The sequence below is a fragment of the Pseudorasbora parva genome, chromosome 8 (genome assembly GCF_024679245.1).
Source record: "Pseudorasbora parva isolate DD20220531a chromosome 8, ASM2467924v1, whole genome shotgun sequence".
Lineage (NCBI taxonomy): Eukaryota > Metazoa > Chordata > Actinopteri > Cypriniformes > Gobionidae > Pseudorasbora > Pseudorasbora parva.
Window position 1 is genome coordinate 4,537,001 of NC_090179.1, and position 17,664 is coordinate 4,554,664.

The window sequence follows — 17,664 nt, forward strand, 5'->3', positions numbered from 1 at the left end:
GTCCCGTATTTTACACTTCTTTCCCGCCGTCCTCCCGTATTCGTATTTTCCCTTAAATCTCCCGTATTTTACCCTGCATTATTAAAAAATAATAATACCGTAGTAAAAAAACTAAAAAAACATTTCCAATCTGAGCTCTGTAACTAGCCTCGCGATAACTGCCATCTGCAGTAGCCTACAGGTGGCCGTTGTCGCGAGATTATAGTGTGTGTGGTCAGATGACGACGAGTGACAACGCGGGGAAAAACAAAACAGACGGATGATGGACGTAACTAACGATAGAGACGGAAGGCACTCCTGCCAACAAACCCAAACCCTGTGTAAATACCGTGATCAATGGGACAGCGAATTTAATTTTCTGAAGAGGAGCAGATGGGGGACAGTCACGCGTTTTGTAACTGCGACTTCATCATGTGCGACGGGAAGATCTTTTAAAGTGACAGTATTCACTTATAATGACAATATAAAGAACAGAAGTAATTTCTCACTAAATATGCTCTGTTCTTGAGTAAATAACTTCAGTACCTTTAAGAAGGATTAATCTATATATAATTCTTAACTAATGCAGTGCAAACTGCATTGTCTCTGAGCCAATCAGAACCATCCACATCGCAGTAATGACGTGGATAAGACCTTGAAAATGGTATAACTGTAGGGACAATTGTATGTACGATAGGGCGAGGCAACGAGACGGTGAGAGAGGGAGCGCGGCCTACGAACTCCTTGTGAGACTTGAAGCTGGCTTCTGCTTTTGAAACTACAAACTATTCTTAAGTAAATTTCTTTTAATTGCAATCCTGACTCTGTCTTCATTTCTTCACTACTGGTCCTGGGTCATAAGCTGTTAACCCCTAACAACGTTATGGTATTTTTATCATTTAATAAAATGAAAAACTTACAGCCCTTTTTTATTTGTGTTCTGTAGATGAATGAAAGTCTTAAAGGGTTAGTTATTTGTTTTTATTCGTCTAAAAGAGTCATTATTTTTATTTTTGGGTGAAATATCCCTTTAAATAAATTGGGTGTTCAATTTATGATTTCACTTTTTTGTGCAATGTTGCTGTTTGAGTATAAACATCTGCAAAGTTACGACACTCAAAGCAAAGGGAAATATTTACTTTTATAGAAATGTCTTTTTTAAGGACTACAACAAACGGCTGGTAAGAACTACACAAGCTTCCTCCTGAGTTAGTGACATCACTAACCCTAAACTTTAAATAAACCCCGCCCCCAGGAACACGCAAAAAAGGCCATGGAAAGAAGAGGAAGAATTATGAATTATCAAGAGCACAGAATATGCTAATCAATGACTGAGGATCGTTAACTCATAAATTCATAAACTGATCACTCAGAAACGTCCTATCATTCTACACGTCGTCTCTTCATCTTTGTGCGACTTATGTTTGAACATAAAAGGCTGAACAGTTTGTCATTTTCAGTGCGTGTCTGCGTTTGGTAATCATAGCGGCCGAAACAAGCTCTTGAAGCTCCGCCCTCTGTCTGAAAGAGGGTGGGGAGCAGCCGCTCATTTGCATTTAAAGGGACACACACACAAAACAGCGTTATTGCTCACCCTCAAAAGTGACAATTTTAACATGCTACAAAAATGATCTGTGGGGTATTATGAGCTAAAACTTCACATACACACTCTGGGGATATCAGACTTATTTTAAGTGTAGGGACATTATAGGACCTCTTTACGTTTGAGCGTTGATAATGTTAGGACCCTCACTGGTTTGGGTCACTTTGAAACCACATCAGTCATCCTGAGGACTCCTACATCTCCAGCCGTCTGAACGCAGAGCTGCTGCCATCAAGCCAGTTGCATAAAACAACGCTTTATGTATAATGATATATATATATATATATATATATATATATATATATATATATATATATATATATATGGGGGTCTGTTACTTGCTCCATTAAGTCACTTTGATCAAGTAATGCTGTTAAAAGCTTAGAAACATTTTCAGACATTAATGAACCAAATTCGTTTTATTTCAATCAGCGACTTCATCATAATGTATTTTGTATGCTAATGTCTATATGTCAGTCCACTCTCTCTGGAAGATATTTCTTAATGGGCTGGGCATTATTGCACAAATCCAGCCATTCTCCTTCCGGGTGGGCTGCGTGGTGTCCTGAGGATCAGCCCGCTGGGCTTTTATTTTGCTGTAATGAGCTACATCTGGACATGTCCAATATGTCTGGATAGCTTTGTCCTCATTACACCTGTACATTTATCTGACAAGCCCAATACCACCGGAAAACCTTGAGCATTCATGAGCACAGGAAGCGATCATGGAAACCCAACAAAAAACTGGGTTCTACATCCTGACATGTCCAGTTTATCTGAATAGCTTGGTCTCTCAACAAAAGAACTCATTACACATTCAGAAACCACCGGTCAGCTAGTGATGTCCCGACTGAAAGTTTGACAGCATGCTAACGACAAACCAAATGTCATTCATATTGCTGAGCATGGCGTTTGGGATCCTCCCGGACACGATCTTGAAGGTTTTTATTTTGTCGATGACCCGCTCCACGTGCGTCTGGTGCTGTGCGGCGCTCTTGCGTGAGCTGAAAGCGGGCATCTGCTTCTGTGACTCCACACACGGTGGGATGTTGAGCTTCAGCCCTAGTTTTTCTACGTCCGCATCTAGCTGGAAGCGTTCGTCTGCAGTCAGCCCATCGCCGCTCATTAAGTGTCCCCGCTCGAGAAGAGTCTGCAGCAAGGAAGTCACGCCACACTGCCTAAAAACATCCAGCTCAGGGCCGGTGAATAAAGCGGACGCGTAGAGCACGGCTCCGCGCGGGTCGACCGCCACCAGCGATTTCAGAGCGTCCGTGGTCCACGTTTGGCTTTGCACCAAGAAAGTGTTTGGCCGCTCGGTTCTGAGCTCCGCGAAACCCAACAGAGCGAACGTGGTGGGAAATCTGGACTTGAACGTGAGAGGCGCGTGCTCCGAAATCACGTCCCTGTGCGGCCAAGTGGGCCGCTGTGCAAGCGTAGAAGACATGTAAGTGATCCACGAAGTGAACAAAGTGCAAACGCTCTCCACGCCCAACTGAAATCTGTAGGCCAGATCCTTCATATCGAAATCCTGCCAGAGTTTCATGAGGACAAGCAGCAGCTGTTGACGCAGAGGCATCTTTGCTATCTTCGGATCTGAGCATTTGTATGTCAAAGGGATGTTCTGGTGAGGGAGGCTGCTGGAGTCTGTGTTTGGGACGCCGAACACCTCACACAGGCTGTTGAACTGCTGATAGGTGAAGCCGGTGCAGAAGTAGGAGTAGTTGGGGATGCCGCAGTAGTGCAGCGCCTCAGGTGTGGTCTGCTGAAGCGGAGACTGGAGAGCCTTCACCAGCCGCTTCAGCGACTCCATTTCGTGGAGCAGTTCTGCGTTTCGCTGCTCCAGCTGTCTTATCCGGTCCGCCATGGGGGACTCCTCATCTTGCTCTTCAGGCTCGCTCTTTGGAGAAAAGTCTTCCTGCGCTTCTGTAATACATTTAAGAGTGCAACTCAATACAGATGCCACTATAAACTAGAAATGAACAATACTTCTACAGTATTTAGCGGGTTAGTTCACCCAAAAATTACAATTCTATCATTAATGAAGAGCTCCGTTCATCTTCACACACAGATGAAGATATTAGTGTTGAAATCCGATGGCTCAGAAAGGCCTTCATTGACACCAATGTCATTTCCTCTCTCAAGACCCATAAAGGCACTAAAGACGTCGTTACAAAGCCCATCTCACTGCAGCGGCTCTACAGTCATTTATGAAGAGACGAGAATAGTTTTTGTGCAGAAAAAACAAAATAATGACTTATATAGTGGTGGGCCGATTTCAAATTCGAACGGTTATGAATAGGTGAATCGATTCATGATTCAGATCGCCAATGTCACGTGATTTCAGCAGTTTGACACGCGATCTGAATCATGAATCAATACGCTGATTCATAACCATTCAAAGCTTTTTTTTAAAGCCCATCACTATATAAGTCGTTATTATGGGCTTTGTAACGACGTCTTTAGTGCCTTTATGGGTCTTGAGAGAGGAAATGACATTGGTGTCAATGAAGGCCTTTCTGAGCCATCGGATTTCAACACTAATATCTTCATCTGTGTCTGAAGATGAACGGAGCTCTTAATTAATGATAGAATTGTAATTTTTGGGTGAACAAACCCGTTAAGAGTGTAAATCAATACAGATGCCACTGTAAACTAGAAATGAACAGTGCTTCTGCAGTATTAAAGTTCATTTCAGCATGTCATACAAACTGGCATCTGTTAACATAACTAAAGGGATAAAATGAAAATGACCCCATGGTTTACTCTCCAGCAAGTCATCCTAGGTGTATCTGATATTCTTCTTTCAGACGAGTACAATCAGAGTTATATTAATGTTCTGGCTAACCCAAGCTTTATAATGGCAGCACAAAATTTGAAGCCCAAAAAAGTGCACCCATCCCTCATAAACGTGCTCCACATGGCTCCGGCAAGTTAATAAAGGCCTTTTGAAGTGAAACGATAGGTTTGTGTAAGAAAAATACTAACACTTAACACTTTATAAATGATTAATATCCCACTTGTAGCAGTGCGATATGACTGTATTTAAGCACGGCTATGAGTGTGATATTAATCATTTATACAGCAGTTCGACGGCACAAGTGTGTAAAGAAACCAGAAACAACAAGTGCCTTTAAAAACCCTTTTTTATGCAGAACTACTTTCTTCCACCACGGATTCAAGAAACGCTGAGTCGCTTCATTGAAGGTTAGTGTGTTATGTAGAGTATAATGAGAGAGAGAGATCGACTGATATACCATTTATTCTTCAGATCAATGTCTTCAATATCCATTAAAAAAATAAAACATTTGAATGTCCGCTGGGGAAAGCGATATCTTTGTCCTTTTAAGATTGACCGCGCTTGACTGAACTTCCTTGTTTTCAACCAGTCACTCATAAAGACACGGTCTCTGTCGTCATCTAATGGTGTAATAATGTAACGGTCACTGAAGTCGACTATTGCAATCACTGACGGACCCTTTCTCAATACCAAATATGGCACATTGTTTATATAAAATAACACTTATTGAAAAAAAGAGGCGGAGAGATGCAAACTGTGAAGCGGTTAGAGTGCTGTTAGTGGGAGAATATCACACGGCTCTCAGCCAATCAGATTCGAGAATCAGAAAGAACTGATGTAAAGAGTAAAACATCTAGCTGGACCGCCCTCCGTATTTCGCACTCCAAAACGCGGTTACTCTTTCTCCATAAGATGGATATTTTACTTTATAATGTGTTCAATTATATTTTTCTTACACAAACCCATCGATTGGCTTTTATTAACCTTTATTAGGCCTTTATTAACCCCTGGAGTCGTGTGGAGCGCTTTCATGAGGGAAGAATGTGCTTTATTTGAGCTTCAAATTTTGGGCTGCCATTCACTGCGATTATAAAGCATGGATTAGCATTTTTTTAATATAACTCTGATTGTGTTCGTCTGAAAGAAGAAAGCCATATACACCTAGGATGACTTGAGGAGGGCGAGTAAATCATGGGGTCATTTTTCCTTTTTGGGTGAATTATCCCTTTAATGCTGAGATGTGAATGTTTTTTTATTGACCGAGGGTAAATGTATTGCTCGTTGTTGGTTCATGTTAATGCAGTAACTGTTAACTGATGAGAACGGGTTGTCCAAAGACAGATGCTCCCCGTTGCGTCCTGAAAGCCAGTCAAACATGCGTGGCATGGCTGTTCAGTTTCCATTTCTGACTTTGACGGCTAAAGCCGTTTGCTCACCAATCTTCACTGTGACGGCTGTGGTCTCCAGGACGGGTTGGCTGGGGTCCAGGTTACAGCATAATCTACGTTGGAAAAAGTTTACGAAATTAACACTTTGATCAGAAGTGACAATGGTTTAGATGAAAATATCTCCTTCTACATGATGCATCCTGTCATCAGTTTTGTCAATGGCAATGCGATGTTCCTAACAGGACAGTCAGTGTAGGTGACCAAACGCCCTGTTTTCCCAGGACATAGACATATTGGTTATAGATAGTACTTCGTAATATAACAATTGTCTATCCATAGAGAGGGGGCATACTTTAAATGGACTGAAATTAATAAGGTATGTTTGAGTAAACATCATTTGAGTATCTTATTGCCGGGTTGAGTGTCCTGGTTTTTCGGTAAATAGGGTCACTAAGTCAGTGGCCCTGTTTACACCTGGTGTTAAAGGGGTACTTCATCACCTCTAGGATGAATGCGTATTTAAACTAGGGCTGTGTATTGCCAAGACTCTGGCGATACAATACGTATCACGATACGATATATTGCGATATTGTAAGAGAGGCGATATATTGCGATATTGTAAGAGAGGCGATATATTGCGATATTGTAAGAGAGGCGATATATTGCGATATTGTAAGAGAGGCGATATATTGCGATATTGTAAGAGAGGCGATATATTGCGATATTTCTTTTTTTTGTGTTTTTGTTTTTTATAATTTAAAAGAATAAAGAACACAACCATAAGCCTAAAACACAAGACAAAGTATTTTATTTAATTAATACAGCCTATAATTTATATCACTAATCAGATACAATCTGCAATCTAAGTTAAGGGAAATGTAAAGTGACTGCAGGATTCTTTATGTGTAAATGTTTTAAAGGTTCACAGTATAGCAGTGGCTATTTAACAACAGAAAGTGCAGTCCATTTCATGACTGAATGACTGTTTGTTTTATATTTAACACAGTAGCCCCGATCACACAGAACGCGTTTTTGCAGCGAGAGGCGCCTTTTTTGAATGGATTTCGGTTGGCAGAGAGCGTTATGCGCGCTGCTTATGCGCGCTGGGCGCCTCGCGTTTAAACCGCTTGCTGCTCCTCGCGTTTTTGCAGCGAGAGGCGCCTTTTTTGAATGGATTTCGGTTGGCAGAGAGCGTTATGCGCGCTGCTTATGCGCCCTGGGCGCCTCGCGTTTAAACCGCTTGCTGCTCCTCGCGTTTTTGAAGGAGCGCTCCGAGTGCATGAAGTTGAAAAAAAGTCCACTCTGAGCGGAAAAGCGTGCAACATCATCGCGCTTATGTTCTGTTGTCCAATCGAATGAATGAAGCGGCGGACCTTCCGTTGTGTTGACCGTTACATTGATTTGACTGACAGTACAGGTGATTCGGGGGTTGCCTAGAAACATTAAAGCGCACTGCTAATTTTTGAGTCTCTAGTTTTTGAACCTGAAAAACGCGTTCTGTGTGATCGGACCCTAAAGCTGTTTTCTATAAAGCAGTCTATTGTATAAAGTGCTATTTCAGGTAACGTTACTGAGCTGCAGAGCTGGTGCATCCATATCCACATCGCTATTATCTTTCGTTCTCCTGCCACCGCTGTCAGTTTTGGAGTGTGTTTATTTTGTTACTGAGAGGAAAGCGTGCAGTACATTCTATCGAAACACTTCTCAGCAGCGCGGGTGACGTCAGGATGTTAAGCGAGCTCTCTGTTTCAATGTGTTTCCCGAGTATTAGATTATAACTTGGCCTATTTTGCAAACAAAATGATTCTTGTCGATTTCCTTAGTGGCTTCTTTTTAGCTGAAGCCAACATGAGTCCACACTTCAGCTCTATACTGCAGGAGCGGAATAATGCTATCGTCTTGAGAGCTGGGTCTGCTAATCTAAACACTAGTGATGCACGCACTTCTCCGGCTCCGCGTCCGTTATACGTTCTGAGATAACGCTGCCATCTAGCGGTTGGGTGTTATACATTCTGTGGTTTAAACTGAACACAAAGCCACGAATCTTGGATGTAAATAAATAAATATATAAATATCGATACAGCGTTTTGAGAATCGATACAGTATCGACAAACATAATATCGTGATATTCACGATATACACGATATCGATATTTTCTTACACCCCTAATTTAAACTGGGTCATTAATGTAGTAGAAATGTGAACTCATTTTAGAAGTTGGTGCCTTCTCGACTGAGAATAGACAGAACATTTATTTTTGGCTCATAGTAGGGTTTCTACTGATACAAAGCCATTTGCTAATCGCTGAAGTAACCCTTTCTTTAAGATGTGTTTTGGTCAATCGGATCACAAGTGGACAGCGGTAAATACATATGTAAAAGGGGTCTAAAATGTGTAATGATTACGCAAGTATATGGAAATGTTGGGGTTAAGAATGCAGTGACAGCGTTCGGCTGGTCTCGTGGCTATCAGAGCAAAAATGAAAGCTGATGTTCTCCATGTGAATATATATAATAATAGTTTTTAGAAAACAGCCGTGAGATAAAGTTATATGCAGGCTATGCAAGATACAGTTAGCATAACCTGCCTCATGTTATTTAACGTTAAACAGAAACACTGAAGTGTAGGCTACTGTACTGACTGAAGAGAGATTGACTGAATAAAGGATAAACGCACTGCTTTCACTGGTGAGATTATTTACCATTATTTACCTCCATGTTTAGCACAGCACAGCTCGCTCTGAGCGCTCAACATGCTGTAAAACTTACATTAATATTATTAATATTTGTGTCAATCACTGAATAAGGCCTGCTATATTTGGGACGCGAGTCTCACAACCTTTAATTGCTTGCACAAAACTTTTAATCAGCTCTCAAAGTTTGTTCATTTAAACCGTTATCCGCAGAGAGCGTGAGCTCTGCGCTCTTGGCCATTAGTTAATCTACTTGTTTTTGTGTAAGTAATAAGTTGTCAAATATGTATAAACTTAAATAGACAAACTATACAAGTAGTTAATGTCTCTGTATAAATTTGTCCTTTGACAGCCCTAGATACGATCGACCAAACCGGATCTTAATACCAGCTGTAAACAAGGCCTGAGATTCAGATTAGAAGCCTCAGTTTGACAGAAACTGGGAAGAAATTCTTGTGAAATAAAACTTTTTTAAAGAATGTTAGCTTTGCTCAGAAATGTTGACTAAACAACAACCGTGTGTTATATGAACTCACATTCATAAACAGCCCTTAAAGCTTCAACCATCAGTGTTGTTATGGCACAGCGTGTGTATGTATTCTGGAAGACACAGCGAGTGTCAGGGATCTTGTTTTGCAGTCGTACCTCTTTCGTATGAGCGCCCCGGGGGGATTGACCACATCTGCATATATGGCTGCGTCCACAGGGTGCGGGTGCGGAGCGGTGGGCTTCCCATCCACAAAATGCTGTTTCAGATAACACAACATTATTCTGTTTGAGTGCAGTGAAACACCCCAGCAAGCCACCACACAAAACTATGTTAAATCAATGTTTATTGTCAATGTTACAATGTGAAGCTCAACATCATGCTTGCACTCAGAAAATGAAACACAATAACTACAACTGACTTAAAAAAGGCACACATCCTGAAATCAACTGAAGAGGACAATACAAAGAAGACAATACATATATCAAGATCTCAGCAGAAGCTCTTATTGAACATTAACAGAGGTTTAGATGTAGGTGTTTAATAGGAAATGTTTGATCACCATTATGGTGATCAGTGTTTGCTTTAGTTGGCCAGTTTGACTGTTGGCTTGTTGTGTGAGTTTGTGGTCTTTGTTACAAAGAAACCCAGAAACAAAAATTAACAGGTGATTATAGTTTTCAGTAGAGGTCGACCGATTCATCGGATTTGCCGATTAATCGGCACCGATAGCTGATTGGTGGAACAATCGGTTATCGGCAAAAATCAATACCGATAGTTTTTCCGGTTGGCGTCCGTTGCGGGAGCGGCTGAGAAGGGTCTGCTGGCATTATATAGCGCGAGAGCGGCCTCTAGAGGCCAAATGAAAAACTATCACTGTTTACATTAACACCTGAGGCTCCGCGCTTCACAGCTCTGACACATCTGATGCGCGTTTAAAACACCAGCAGAGAAACGGTGTGAATTCAGAACACTTCAGTACATGTTGCCAAATCATTATAAAGTAATTGATTTGTTGACTAGATGCTTTAGCAGGGGAAGAACAGCAGTATATGCACTTTGTCGTCGAGGCTGACAGGACGCTAATATTAGCAGCAACAGTTACCTCAAGCATTTAAAACGATGTAACTGAGAAACTTTTTTTGATGTGAGAAACTGTATCATGCATCCGACAGAAATATAAACGCATTAGACGTCAATACATATGTTGTTATTTTGATAAGAAAACCGTTGTGTTCTAAAAAAAGCGAACTGTTTGGATTTATATGAAATGATAACACTTAATATAATACAATAATATTCAATTTTTAGTTTTATCTGTTAACCTTTTTTATGCACTATGAACTAACATGAATGATTAAGGTAGAATTGTATTGCTCGGATATTAATACATGCTGTAAAATGTACATAAAGCATTTAGTTCATGTAAGCTAGCTAAATAAATACATCATTGTTAACAAATGGGATTTGCAGTCTGTTGACATTTACACACATGTTTCTAGGTTATAGCTAAAGAAACATTTATTTGTAATATTTTAATGTTTTAGTTATTTTCTGTATTTTTTTTCTGTTAGAACTCATTTTAATATTTTCATATGAAATTTAACACATTTTCATGGTTCAGTACTTTTTAAAATTTCTTGTAATAAAGTTCAGCACTGCTTTTTTACCTGTTATTTTATGTATTATTATTATTATTATATTTTAATCTGGTGTCTTTTTAAAAATAATCGGACGATTAATCGGTTATCGGCAAGTGAGGTCCAACCTAGCTATCGGTATCGGTAAAATCCACTATCGGTCGACCTCTATAGTTTTCAGCATCATAATGTGGAATAATTCAACAATCACATCCCTTCCTCAGTCAACACAGGCTCTGATCCGGTGTAGTGACAAATTGGGTCCCATAAAACTACGTTAAAATGATCATTAATGTGTGTATTTATCATCTTATATACTAGCATAGCATACATAAAAGCGATTATTAGCCTGATAGTTTATTTTATACACATTTGCACTTACCTAAAATTCTCAAATCACCTTTGATGTGTTAAATTAAGTGTTAAATGTCCAAATATTTCAGTTCAAATGAATGATGTTCAATCAATAGGCTATTATTATAAGTTATTAATTAACAGTTAATCAAATGTAGTTACGTTCAATTGGTTTTATTATGCACTATAATGTGTTTTCATATGCATCATAATAATGTATGCGTATTTTGAATTAATATAATGGAGAATCATTAAGTGAGAGTTTGGGGAGATCTGATTTTGAGGGGAGACCAGTTGTCATGACACCTGAGTTTATGAATATATATATATGAAGAAGGAACAAGTGACAAACATAGCATAACATACAGCAGAGCAGCTCATAAAAAAAGTGTAGTATTAATTCGTAGCAGGGGATCCAATAGTTCTCTCATAATATTTTAAACATGTTAATGACTTTTTTTTCTGAGTTATGAATATGGATCATATAAAAAAAGTGACATCAGCAGTAAACAGCCAATCACACATCGTGACAAAGAAACTGCGATTCACTTTTTCCGAAATTATGAAAAATTCAAATAAACACATTTACACAGTGAAAAGAAGAGTTGTCCTAGATTATTCAATATGAAAAAAACATCTATAAAGTTGTATATAGTTAATCTAAAACGTATTTACATATAATCTGTAATGGATTAAGAGTATAATACTTTTATAATCTTAATAAGAGTATTATAATACTAAGAGTAGTTTGTTAGCGATATTACAGTAGTCAAAACAGTAAGTGGATCAAACTTCTTACGCACGTGCGCACATAACAGCCTCTCACGTTACTACCGATAGGTGCACGCATGATGCATTAACGCTACCTGGGCATGAATGAGCCTACCTTTGAGCAGATGTATGTGTGTTTATTGACGCTAGATGTGTTGAGCTGTGAATGAGGTCTGCCGCACAGTTTAATCCATAACGCGCACTTCTCGAGATGTGCTCGAGGTCTGGGGAAAGGGAGGAACTGCACCCCCCGCATCCGGTCAGGGTACCTGCTGTCTGTGTTACAAGTAGCACCGCTTCACCATCTCGCATGGAATACAACCATACAGGGAGTGCAGAATTATTAGGCAAATGAGTATTTTGACCACATCATCCTCGTTATGCATGTTGTCTTTCTCCAAGCTGTATAGGCTGGAAAGCCGACTACCAATTAAGCATATTAGGTGATGTGCATCTCTGTAATGAGAAGGGGTGTGGTCTAATGACATCAACACCCTATATCAGGTGTGCATAATTATTAGGCAACTTCCTTTCCTTTGGCAAAATGGGTCAAAAGAAGGACTTGACAGGCTCAGAAAAGTCAAAAATAGTGAGATATATTGCAGAGGGATGCAGCAGTCTTAAAATAGCCAAGCTTCTGAAGCGTGATCATCGAACAATCAAGCGTTTCATTCAAAATAGTCAACAGGGTCGCAAGAAGCGTGTGGAAAAACCAAGGCGCAAAATAACTGCCCGTGAACTGAGAAAAGTCAAGCGTGCAGCTGCCAAGATGCCACTTGCCACCAGTTTGGCCATATTTCAGAGCTGCAACACCACTGGAGTGCCCAAAAGCACAAGGTGTGCAATACTCAGACATGGCCAAGGTAAGAAAGGCAGAAAGTCGACCACCACTGAACAAGACACACAAGCTGAAACGTCAAGACTGGGCCAAGAAATATCTCAAGACTGATTTTTCTAAGGTTTTATGGACTGATGAAATGAGAGTGAGTCTTGATGGGCCAGATGGATGGGCCCGTGGCTGGATTGGTAAAGGGCAGAGAGCTCCAGTCCGACTCAGACGCCAGCAAGGTGGAGGTGGAGTACTGGTTTGGGCTGGTATCATCAAAGATGAGCTTGTGGGGCCTTTTCGGGTTGAGGATGGAGTCAAGCTCAACTCCCAGTCCTACTGCCAGTTTCTGGAAGACACCTTCTTCAAGCAGTGGTACAGGGAGAAGTCTGCATCCTTCAAGAAAAACATGATTTTCATGCAGGGCAATGCTCCATCACACGCGTCCAAGTACTCCACAGCGTGGCTGGCAAGAAAGGGTATAAAAGAAGAAAATCTAATGATATGGCCTCCTTGTTCACCTGATCTGAACCCCATTGAGAACCTGTGGTCCATCATCAAATGTGCGATTTACAAGGAGGGAAAACAGTACACCTCTCTGAACAGTGTCTGGGAGGCTGTGGTTGCTGCTGCACGCAATGTTGATGGTGAACAGATCAAAACACTGACAGAATCCATGGATGGCAGGCTTTTGAGTTTCCTAGCAAAGAAAGGTGGCTATATTGGTCACTGATTTGTTTTTGTTTGGTTTTTGAATGTCAGAAATGTATATTTGTGAATGTTGAGATGTTATATTGGTTTCACTGGTAAAAATAAATAATTGAAATGGGTATAAATTTGTTTTTTGTTAAGTTGCTTAATAATTATGCACAGTAATAGTCACCTGCACACACAGATATCCCCCTAAAATAGCTAAAACTAAAAACTAAAACTTCCAAAAATATTCAGCTTTGATATTAATGAGTTTGTGTTCATTGAGAACATGGTTGTTGTTCAATAATAAAATTAATCCTCATAAAATACAACCTGCCTAATAATTCTGCACTCCCTGTAAAACACCCAAACAAACACACGAGCGAGCGGGTTGAATATAATTTACAGCTAAATGAAATGCCAAGACCGTCGTATCACAAAATTGGCAACAATTCCACTACAATTCTTTATACTTAGTGAAGGCGAGATAGGCGGAATCGCGCTGCATGAACCAACAAAAGCGCTCTCCCTCGTGCGCTCTCTCTCGTGCGCGCTCTCTCTCTCCCTCGTGCGCTCTCTGTCGCACGCGCGATCAGTTCTCCCTGCTCCTGAATACTCAAATACACACGCATATGTCAAAATGTTCATCGCATGAAGACAGTTGGTTATGGCTTAAGTGTTCGTAAACAGGTGGGTAATAACTGGATATATGTCACAAATATTGCATCCATGCATTCAGCAGCCCAATTAAATACCTGTCTGTCATTAATGTTAATCAAACAACTACAGATGTTAAAAAAAAGTATACATATATTAGGGCTGGGCGATAAATCGATTTTATGAATTAATTCGAGTTTTTAGTTTACGACGATTTTTGTGAATGGAAATCGGTTTTCTCTTTAAAATCCGCCGACGCTCCCCTCTGGGCTCCCGTAATGGCTCAGCACTCCCCGCGCGCGTTTGCCACAGAGATACACGAAAAACAAGGATAGCGTCTAACAACATACAGTGTCATTCGTAACAATACCCCGCTGCAAAGTGTGTTTGAAGTCTGAACGGAACCGCGCTAGGCGCTACTCATTTAGAGCTGCGCTGACACTAACGCATCTCGTGACAGGCTCGATACACAGCGCTGGTGATCCAGTGAGAGAGCGTTTAAATTCACCACAGAATTAATACCATCGCTACTGTGATCTAGTGGAAACGATCGGCGCAGAATTCTGTTATAAACCACAGATATCAGATCAAACAGAGCTGAGCGAACGTCAGCGGTTTCAGTCACAAATCACCAACATTCACCATGATTTACTGTAGTAAAACCACATGGATTTAATGTTGTTGTTGTTGTTGTCATTATTTATCTCAGGATTCGTACAACCTTTTGAGATTGAAATTCAAGCACTTTCCAATGGTTTTCAAGAGCTTCACACTTATTTCCAGCACTTCAAAGCTCTAAATATCCGATTGTAATGTTATTTTTAATGTGATGGTTTGTAAAACTATAAAGTTTAAAGGGGTCTTGTGAAAGAAAAAGTGGAATGTTTTTTTTAGTTTATTTTTTAAAAATGTGTAATCCATTTATCTAGCTTTTTTTATCTAGCATATTTTCTGTAGCATTTTTATTTAAAAAAGATATTAAATGCCCACCACTATAACCAGCAGAAGAGCACTTATTGATTTATTAGCGATTTCCACTCCCTAATGTATGGAGAAAAGTACAAAGTCTCAGGAAAAACTAAACTTTTCTTCAAATTGTGACTAAATTACACAGAAAACAAGTAAAGAGCTCCTTTAATAATCACTGAAGCTGTCGGTAAGTTCAGTGTGAGACTAAAACAATGCTAATCTATATTTAATAAGAGCATAACATTTAAATTTTCCCTATACTTCTTTTGCACATTACTGTTGTTAATAAAAGTTATCTGCATATCAATTCATAAACCTTTGATATGTATACTGTATATTGCAAAAGTTATGGTGCCCATTTATACTGTGGAATAGTTGGGGGTTATTCACACTCTACCAAGCCGCAAATATTTAATTTTACCTAAACAAAATAAAGTTAAAACTTGTTTTGAGCAATTTCTTTGTCATCTGCAGATTGATTTTAAGTAGGAGGGGGGGAAAAATCGTTTTAAATCGTAAATCGAATTTTTGGTGAAAAAATCGGGGATTTTTTTTTGGGGCCATATCGCCCAGCCCTAACATATATGTATTAGTATCTGATTTTTTATTTTATTTTGTATTTACTATTGTTTTTGTGCTTTGCTTAGGGTATTTTTTTTATTATATATATATATATATATATATATATATATATATATATATATATATATATATATATATATATATATATATATATATATAAAATTTTCAACTAAAACTAAGCCTAACTAAAATAACTCATAGCCTATCATATTACATTTTTCATATTTATCATTATATTGCCCACCTGCACATCCCAGCTGATATACAATGTAGTCTTGATTTGGGGGGGGGTCACTCTGCATTTGAAAGTTTGAAAGGGTTTTAAATCCTCTAAATCAAGTAAAATGACTCAAAATCAAGTAATTTACGCATGCCAAAGTCAACTTTAAACATATACAATGTAATTTCCAAACAGCAAAATTGTGGCCAGTGAAAATGCTGAGTGGCTAGTAACTTAGAAAACCACTAGCCACAGTGGCCGGTGAGCAAAAAAGTTAATGTCAAGCCCTGATTATTAGTAACAAAATGCTTACTCCTGGTCTGGGGGTCATTTTCACACATTAATTGTAATATTATTTTAAAAACATATCAATTGAACAAATGAATTGGTCAACACTGTCAAAATGTGATTCGCAGTGTTATAATGACTTTATAAAGGCTTGGTGAGCAGAATGAACCAGTGAGTGGTCTTCTGCTGCCCTCTGTTGGCTTTTTTATTGGCAGTTTTAGGTTATACACCATTTAAAGCAATTCTCATTTTTTACTTTTTAATAGAGGCATATATTGCTGCAATCTAGACGCACCCTAGCGGCAGCAAATCGAGTGGTGTTCAGAAGATATCTCAGTCTGTTACTTTATAAGTGCAACACATGGCATGAAAAAGAATTGTTAAAACCAAAGCGCTTGATGGGGACATATGATAGACAGGAGGACAACAGCTTTGGTTAGAGGGTATGAAAACAGGGCTAGTGCAATTAAACCATATCATTAACTGATGTTCCTACCGGAGTAACCGGTGAGTAACATGTCTTTTCTTCACTGCTACAGGATGCTAAAACATATGTAAACTATACAAGTAATATACCTCGGTGATGCTGTGTCGAATGTCATCTCTTCCAGAACTCGCAGGGTTAGGGCAAAACTTTTTCAAGGGCGGAGAAGGCTCACGGTCTCGTTTATCAGCGGAGGCTTCATCGTTCTTCTTTTCATCCTCCACCCATCTCCGGTAAACCGGCAGGTCTCGTTCAAGTCTCGATAATAGTCTGAGACACCGCTGACACATTCGGCTCGACTTTGCTGGTGTTTTAACCACCGCCACTCCAACATGTATTAGTTTTTCGGCAGTACTTTGGGGTTTCTTCAGTTTCTCGAAAATGCTTGATGAATGTGCCAGCACGCCCCCAATTCTCATATTTTTTTTGCAAAAACGGCAGTAGTCGTTGGGATTCATACCGTAAACTACATTACCATAGCGTCGCACTTTCCCACAACAAACCATACGCGGAGCACTCCCCCATCCCCCCATGGAGAAACTTCCGTCGCTCTAACTGCGTCACTTTCGTCTATGACCTTCTTCTTTGCTCTGGTTGGTTGTAGCGTTACCCAATAGAGTATTTAGGCCACGCCCACCCTGGGAAGGCAAACCGGAAAACCATAGATATGACGTTACATAATAAAGGATTTAATTACTTATTTATCTATTATTTACTTTATTATGTATATCTATGGGGAAAACAATATTTTTTCTCAATTTATTTGTTATTTTTTTTACAAATGTTTTACATATAATTGTTTGAACATTTCCATAAGATCATGAAACCTTAATAAATAAATAAAAACATTACATAATAATAATAAAAAAATGTTTGTTAATTTGTAAATGTCCATAGTTAAAAAACAATCCAACGCTCTCCATTATCTTTGTATTGCGTGAGGCTGCCTCCTTGTCATTTTGGATTTATTACAAAAAACAGAACAATGTCTAAAAGCTGATATGTGACAAGGTGCACAGCAAACAAGCTACAAAACATATAAATATGTTTTCATAAGCTGTCCACCCCACAAAACGAGAGTTTAAGGAGACAAAGTGGATACAGGCAATAAGCCGTGACGCTTTAGCAGGAAGCATGGGTCAATTTTGGGATCTTAGACTCAGTATGCCTTCTTGTACAGTAAACATTTAGTAAAATATGCAAATGTCCGTTTTATATATTGTATTCCCTGTTG

General features: G+C 39.4%; 1 protein-coding gene and 1 long non-coding RNA gene across 2 annotated transcripts in view; both read right to left on the reverse strand.

Annotated features, from left to right (window-relative positions):
- The window catches only part of LOC137084050 (uncharacterized), a 648,504-nt gene that overhangs the window by 447,929 nt on the left and 182,911 nt on the right, over nt 1-17,664 (reverse strand). The window lies entirely within an intron of this gene.
- Nucleotides 1,987-16,973, reverse strand: LOC137084983 (uncharacterized). The gene is made up of 4 exons (XM_067451541.1): nt 16,523-16,973; nt 9,105-9,205; nt 5,816-5,880; nt 1,987-3,505 (listed from the first exon to the last, which is right to left on the reverse strand). Exons 1-4 carry the CDS (start codon nt 16,961-16,963, stop codon nt 2,418-2,420), a joined length of 1,695 nt encoding a protein of 564 aa, XP_067307642.1. The 5' UTR covers nt 16,964-16,973; the 3' UTR covers nt 1,987-2,417.

Coding starts and splice junctions, on each gene's coding strand:
- LOC137084983 (XM_067451541.1), bottom strand. CDS start 16,963: ATGGGGGGATGGGGGAGTGCTCCGCGTATGGTTTGTTGTGGGAAAGTG. Junction 5,881..9,104: donor GGGGCGCTCATACGAAAGAG/GTACGACTGCAA, acceptor TTTCCAACGTAG/ATTATGCTGTAACCTGGACC. Junction 3,506..5,815: donor AGCCGTCACAGTGAAGATTG/GTGAGCAAACGG, acceptor AATGTATTACAG/AAGCGCAGGAAGACTTTTCT.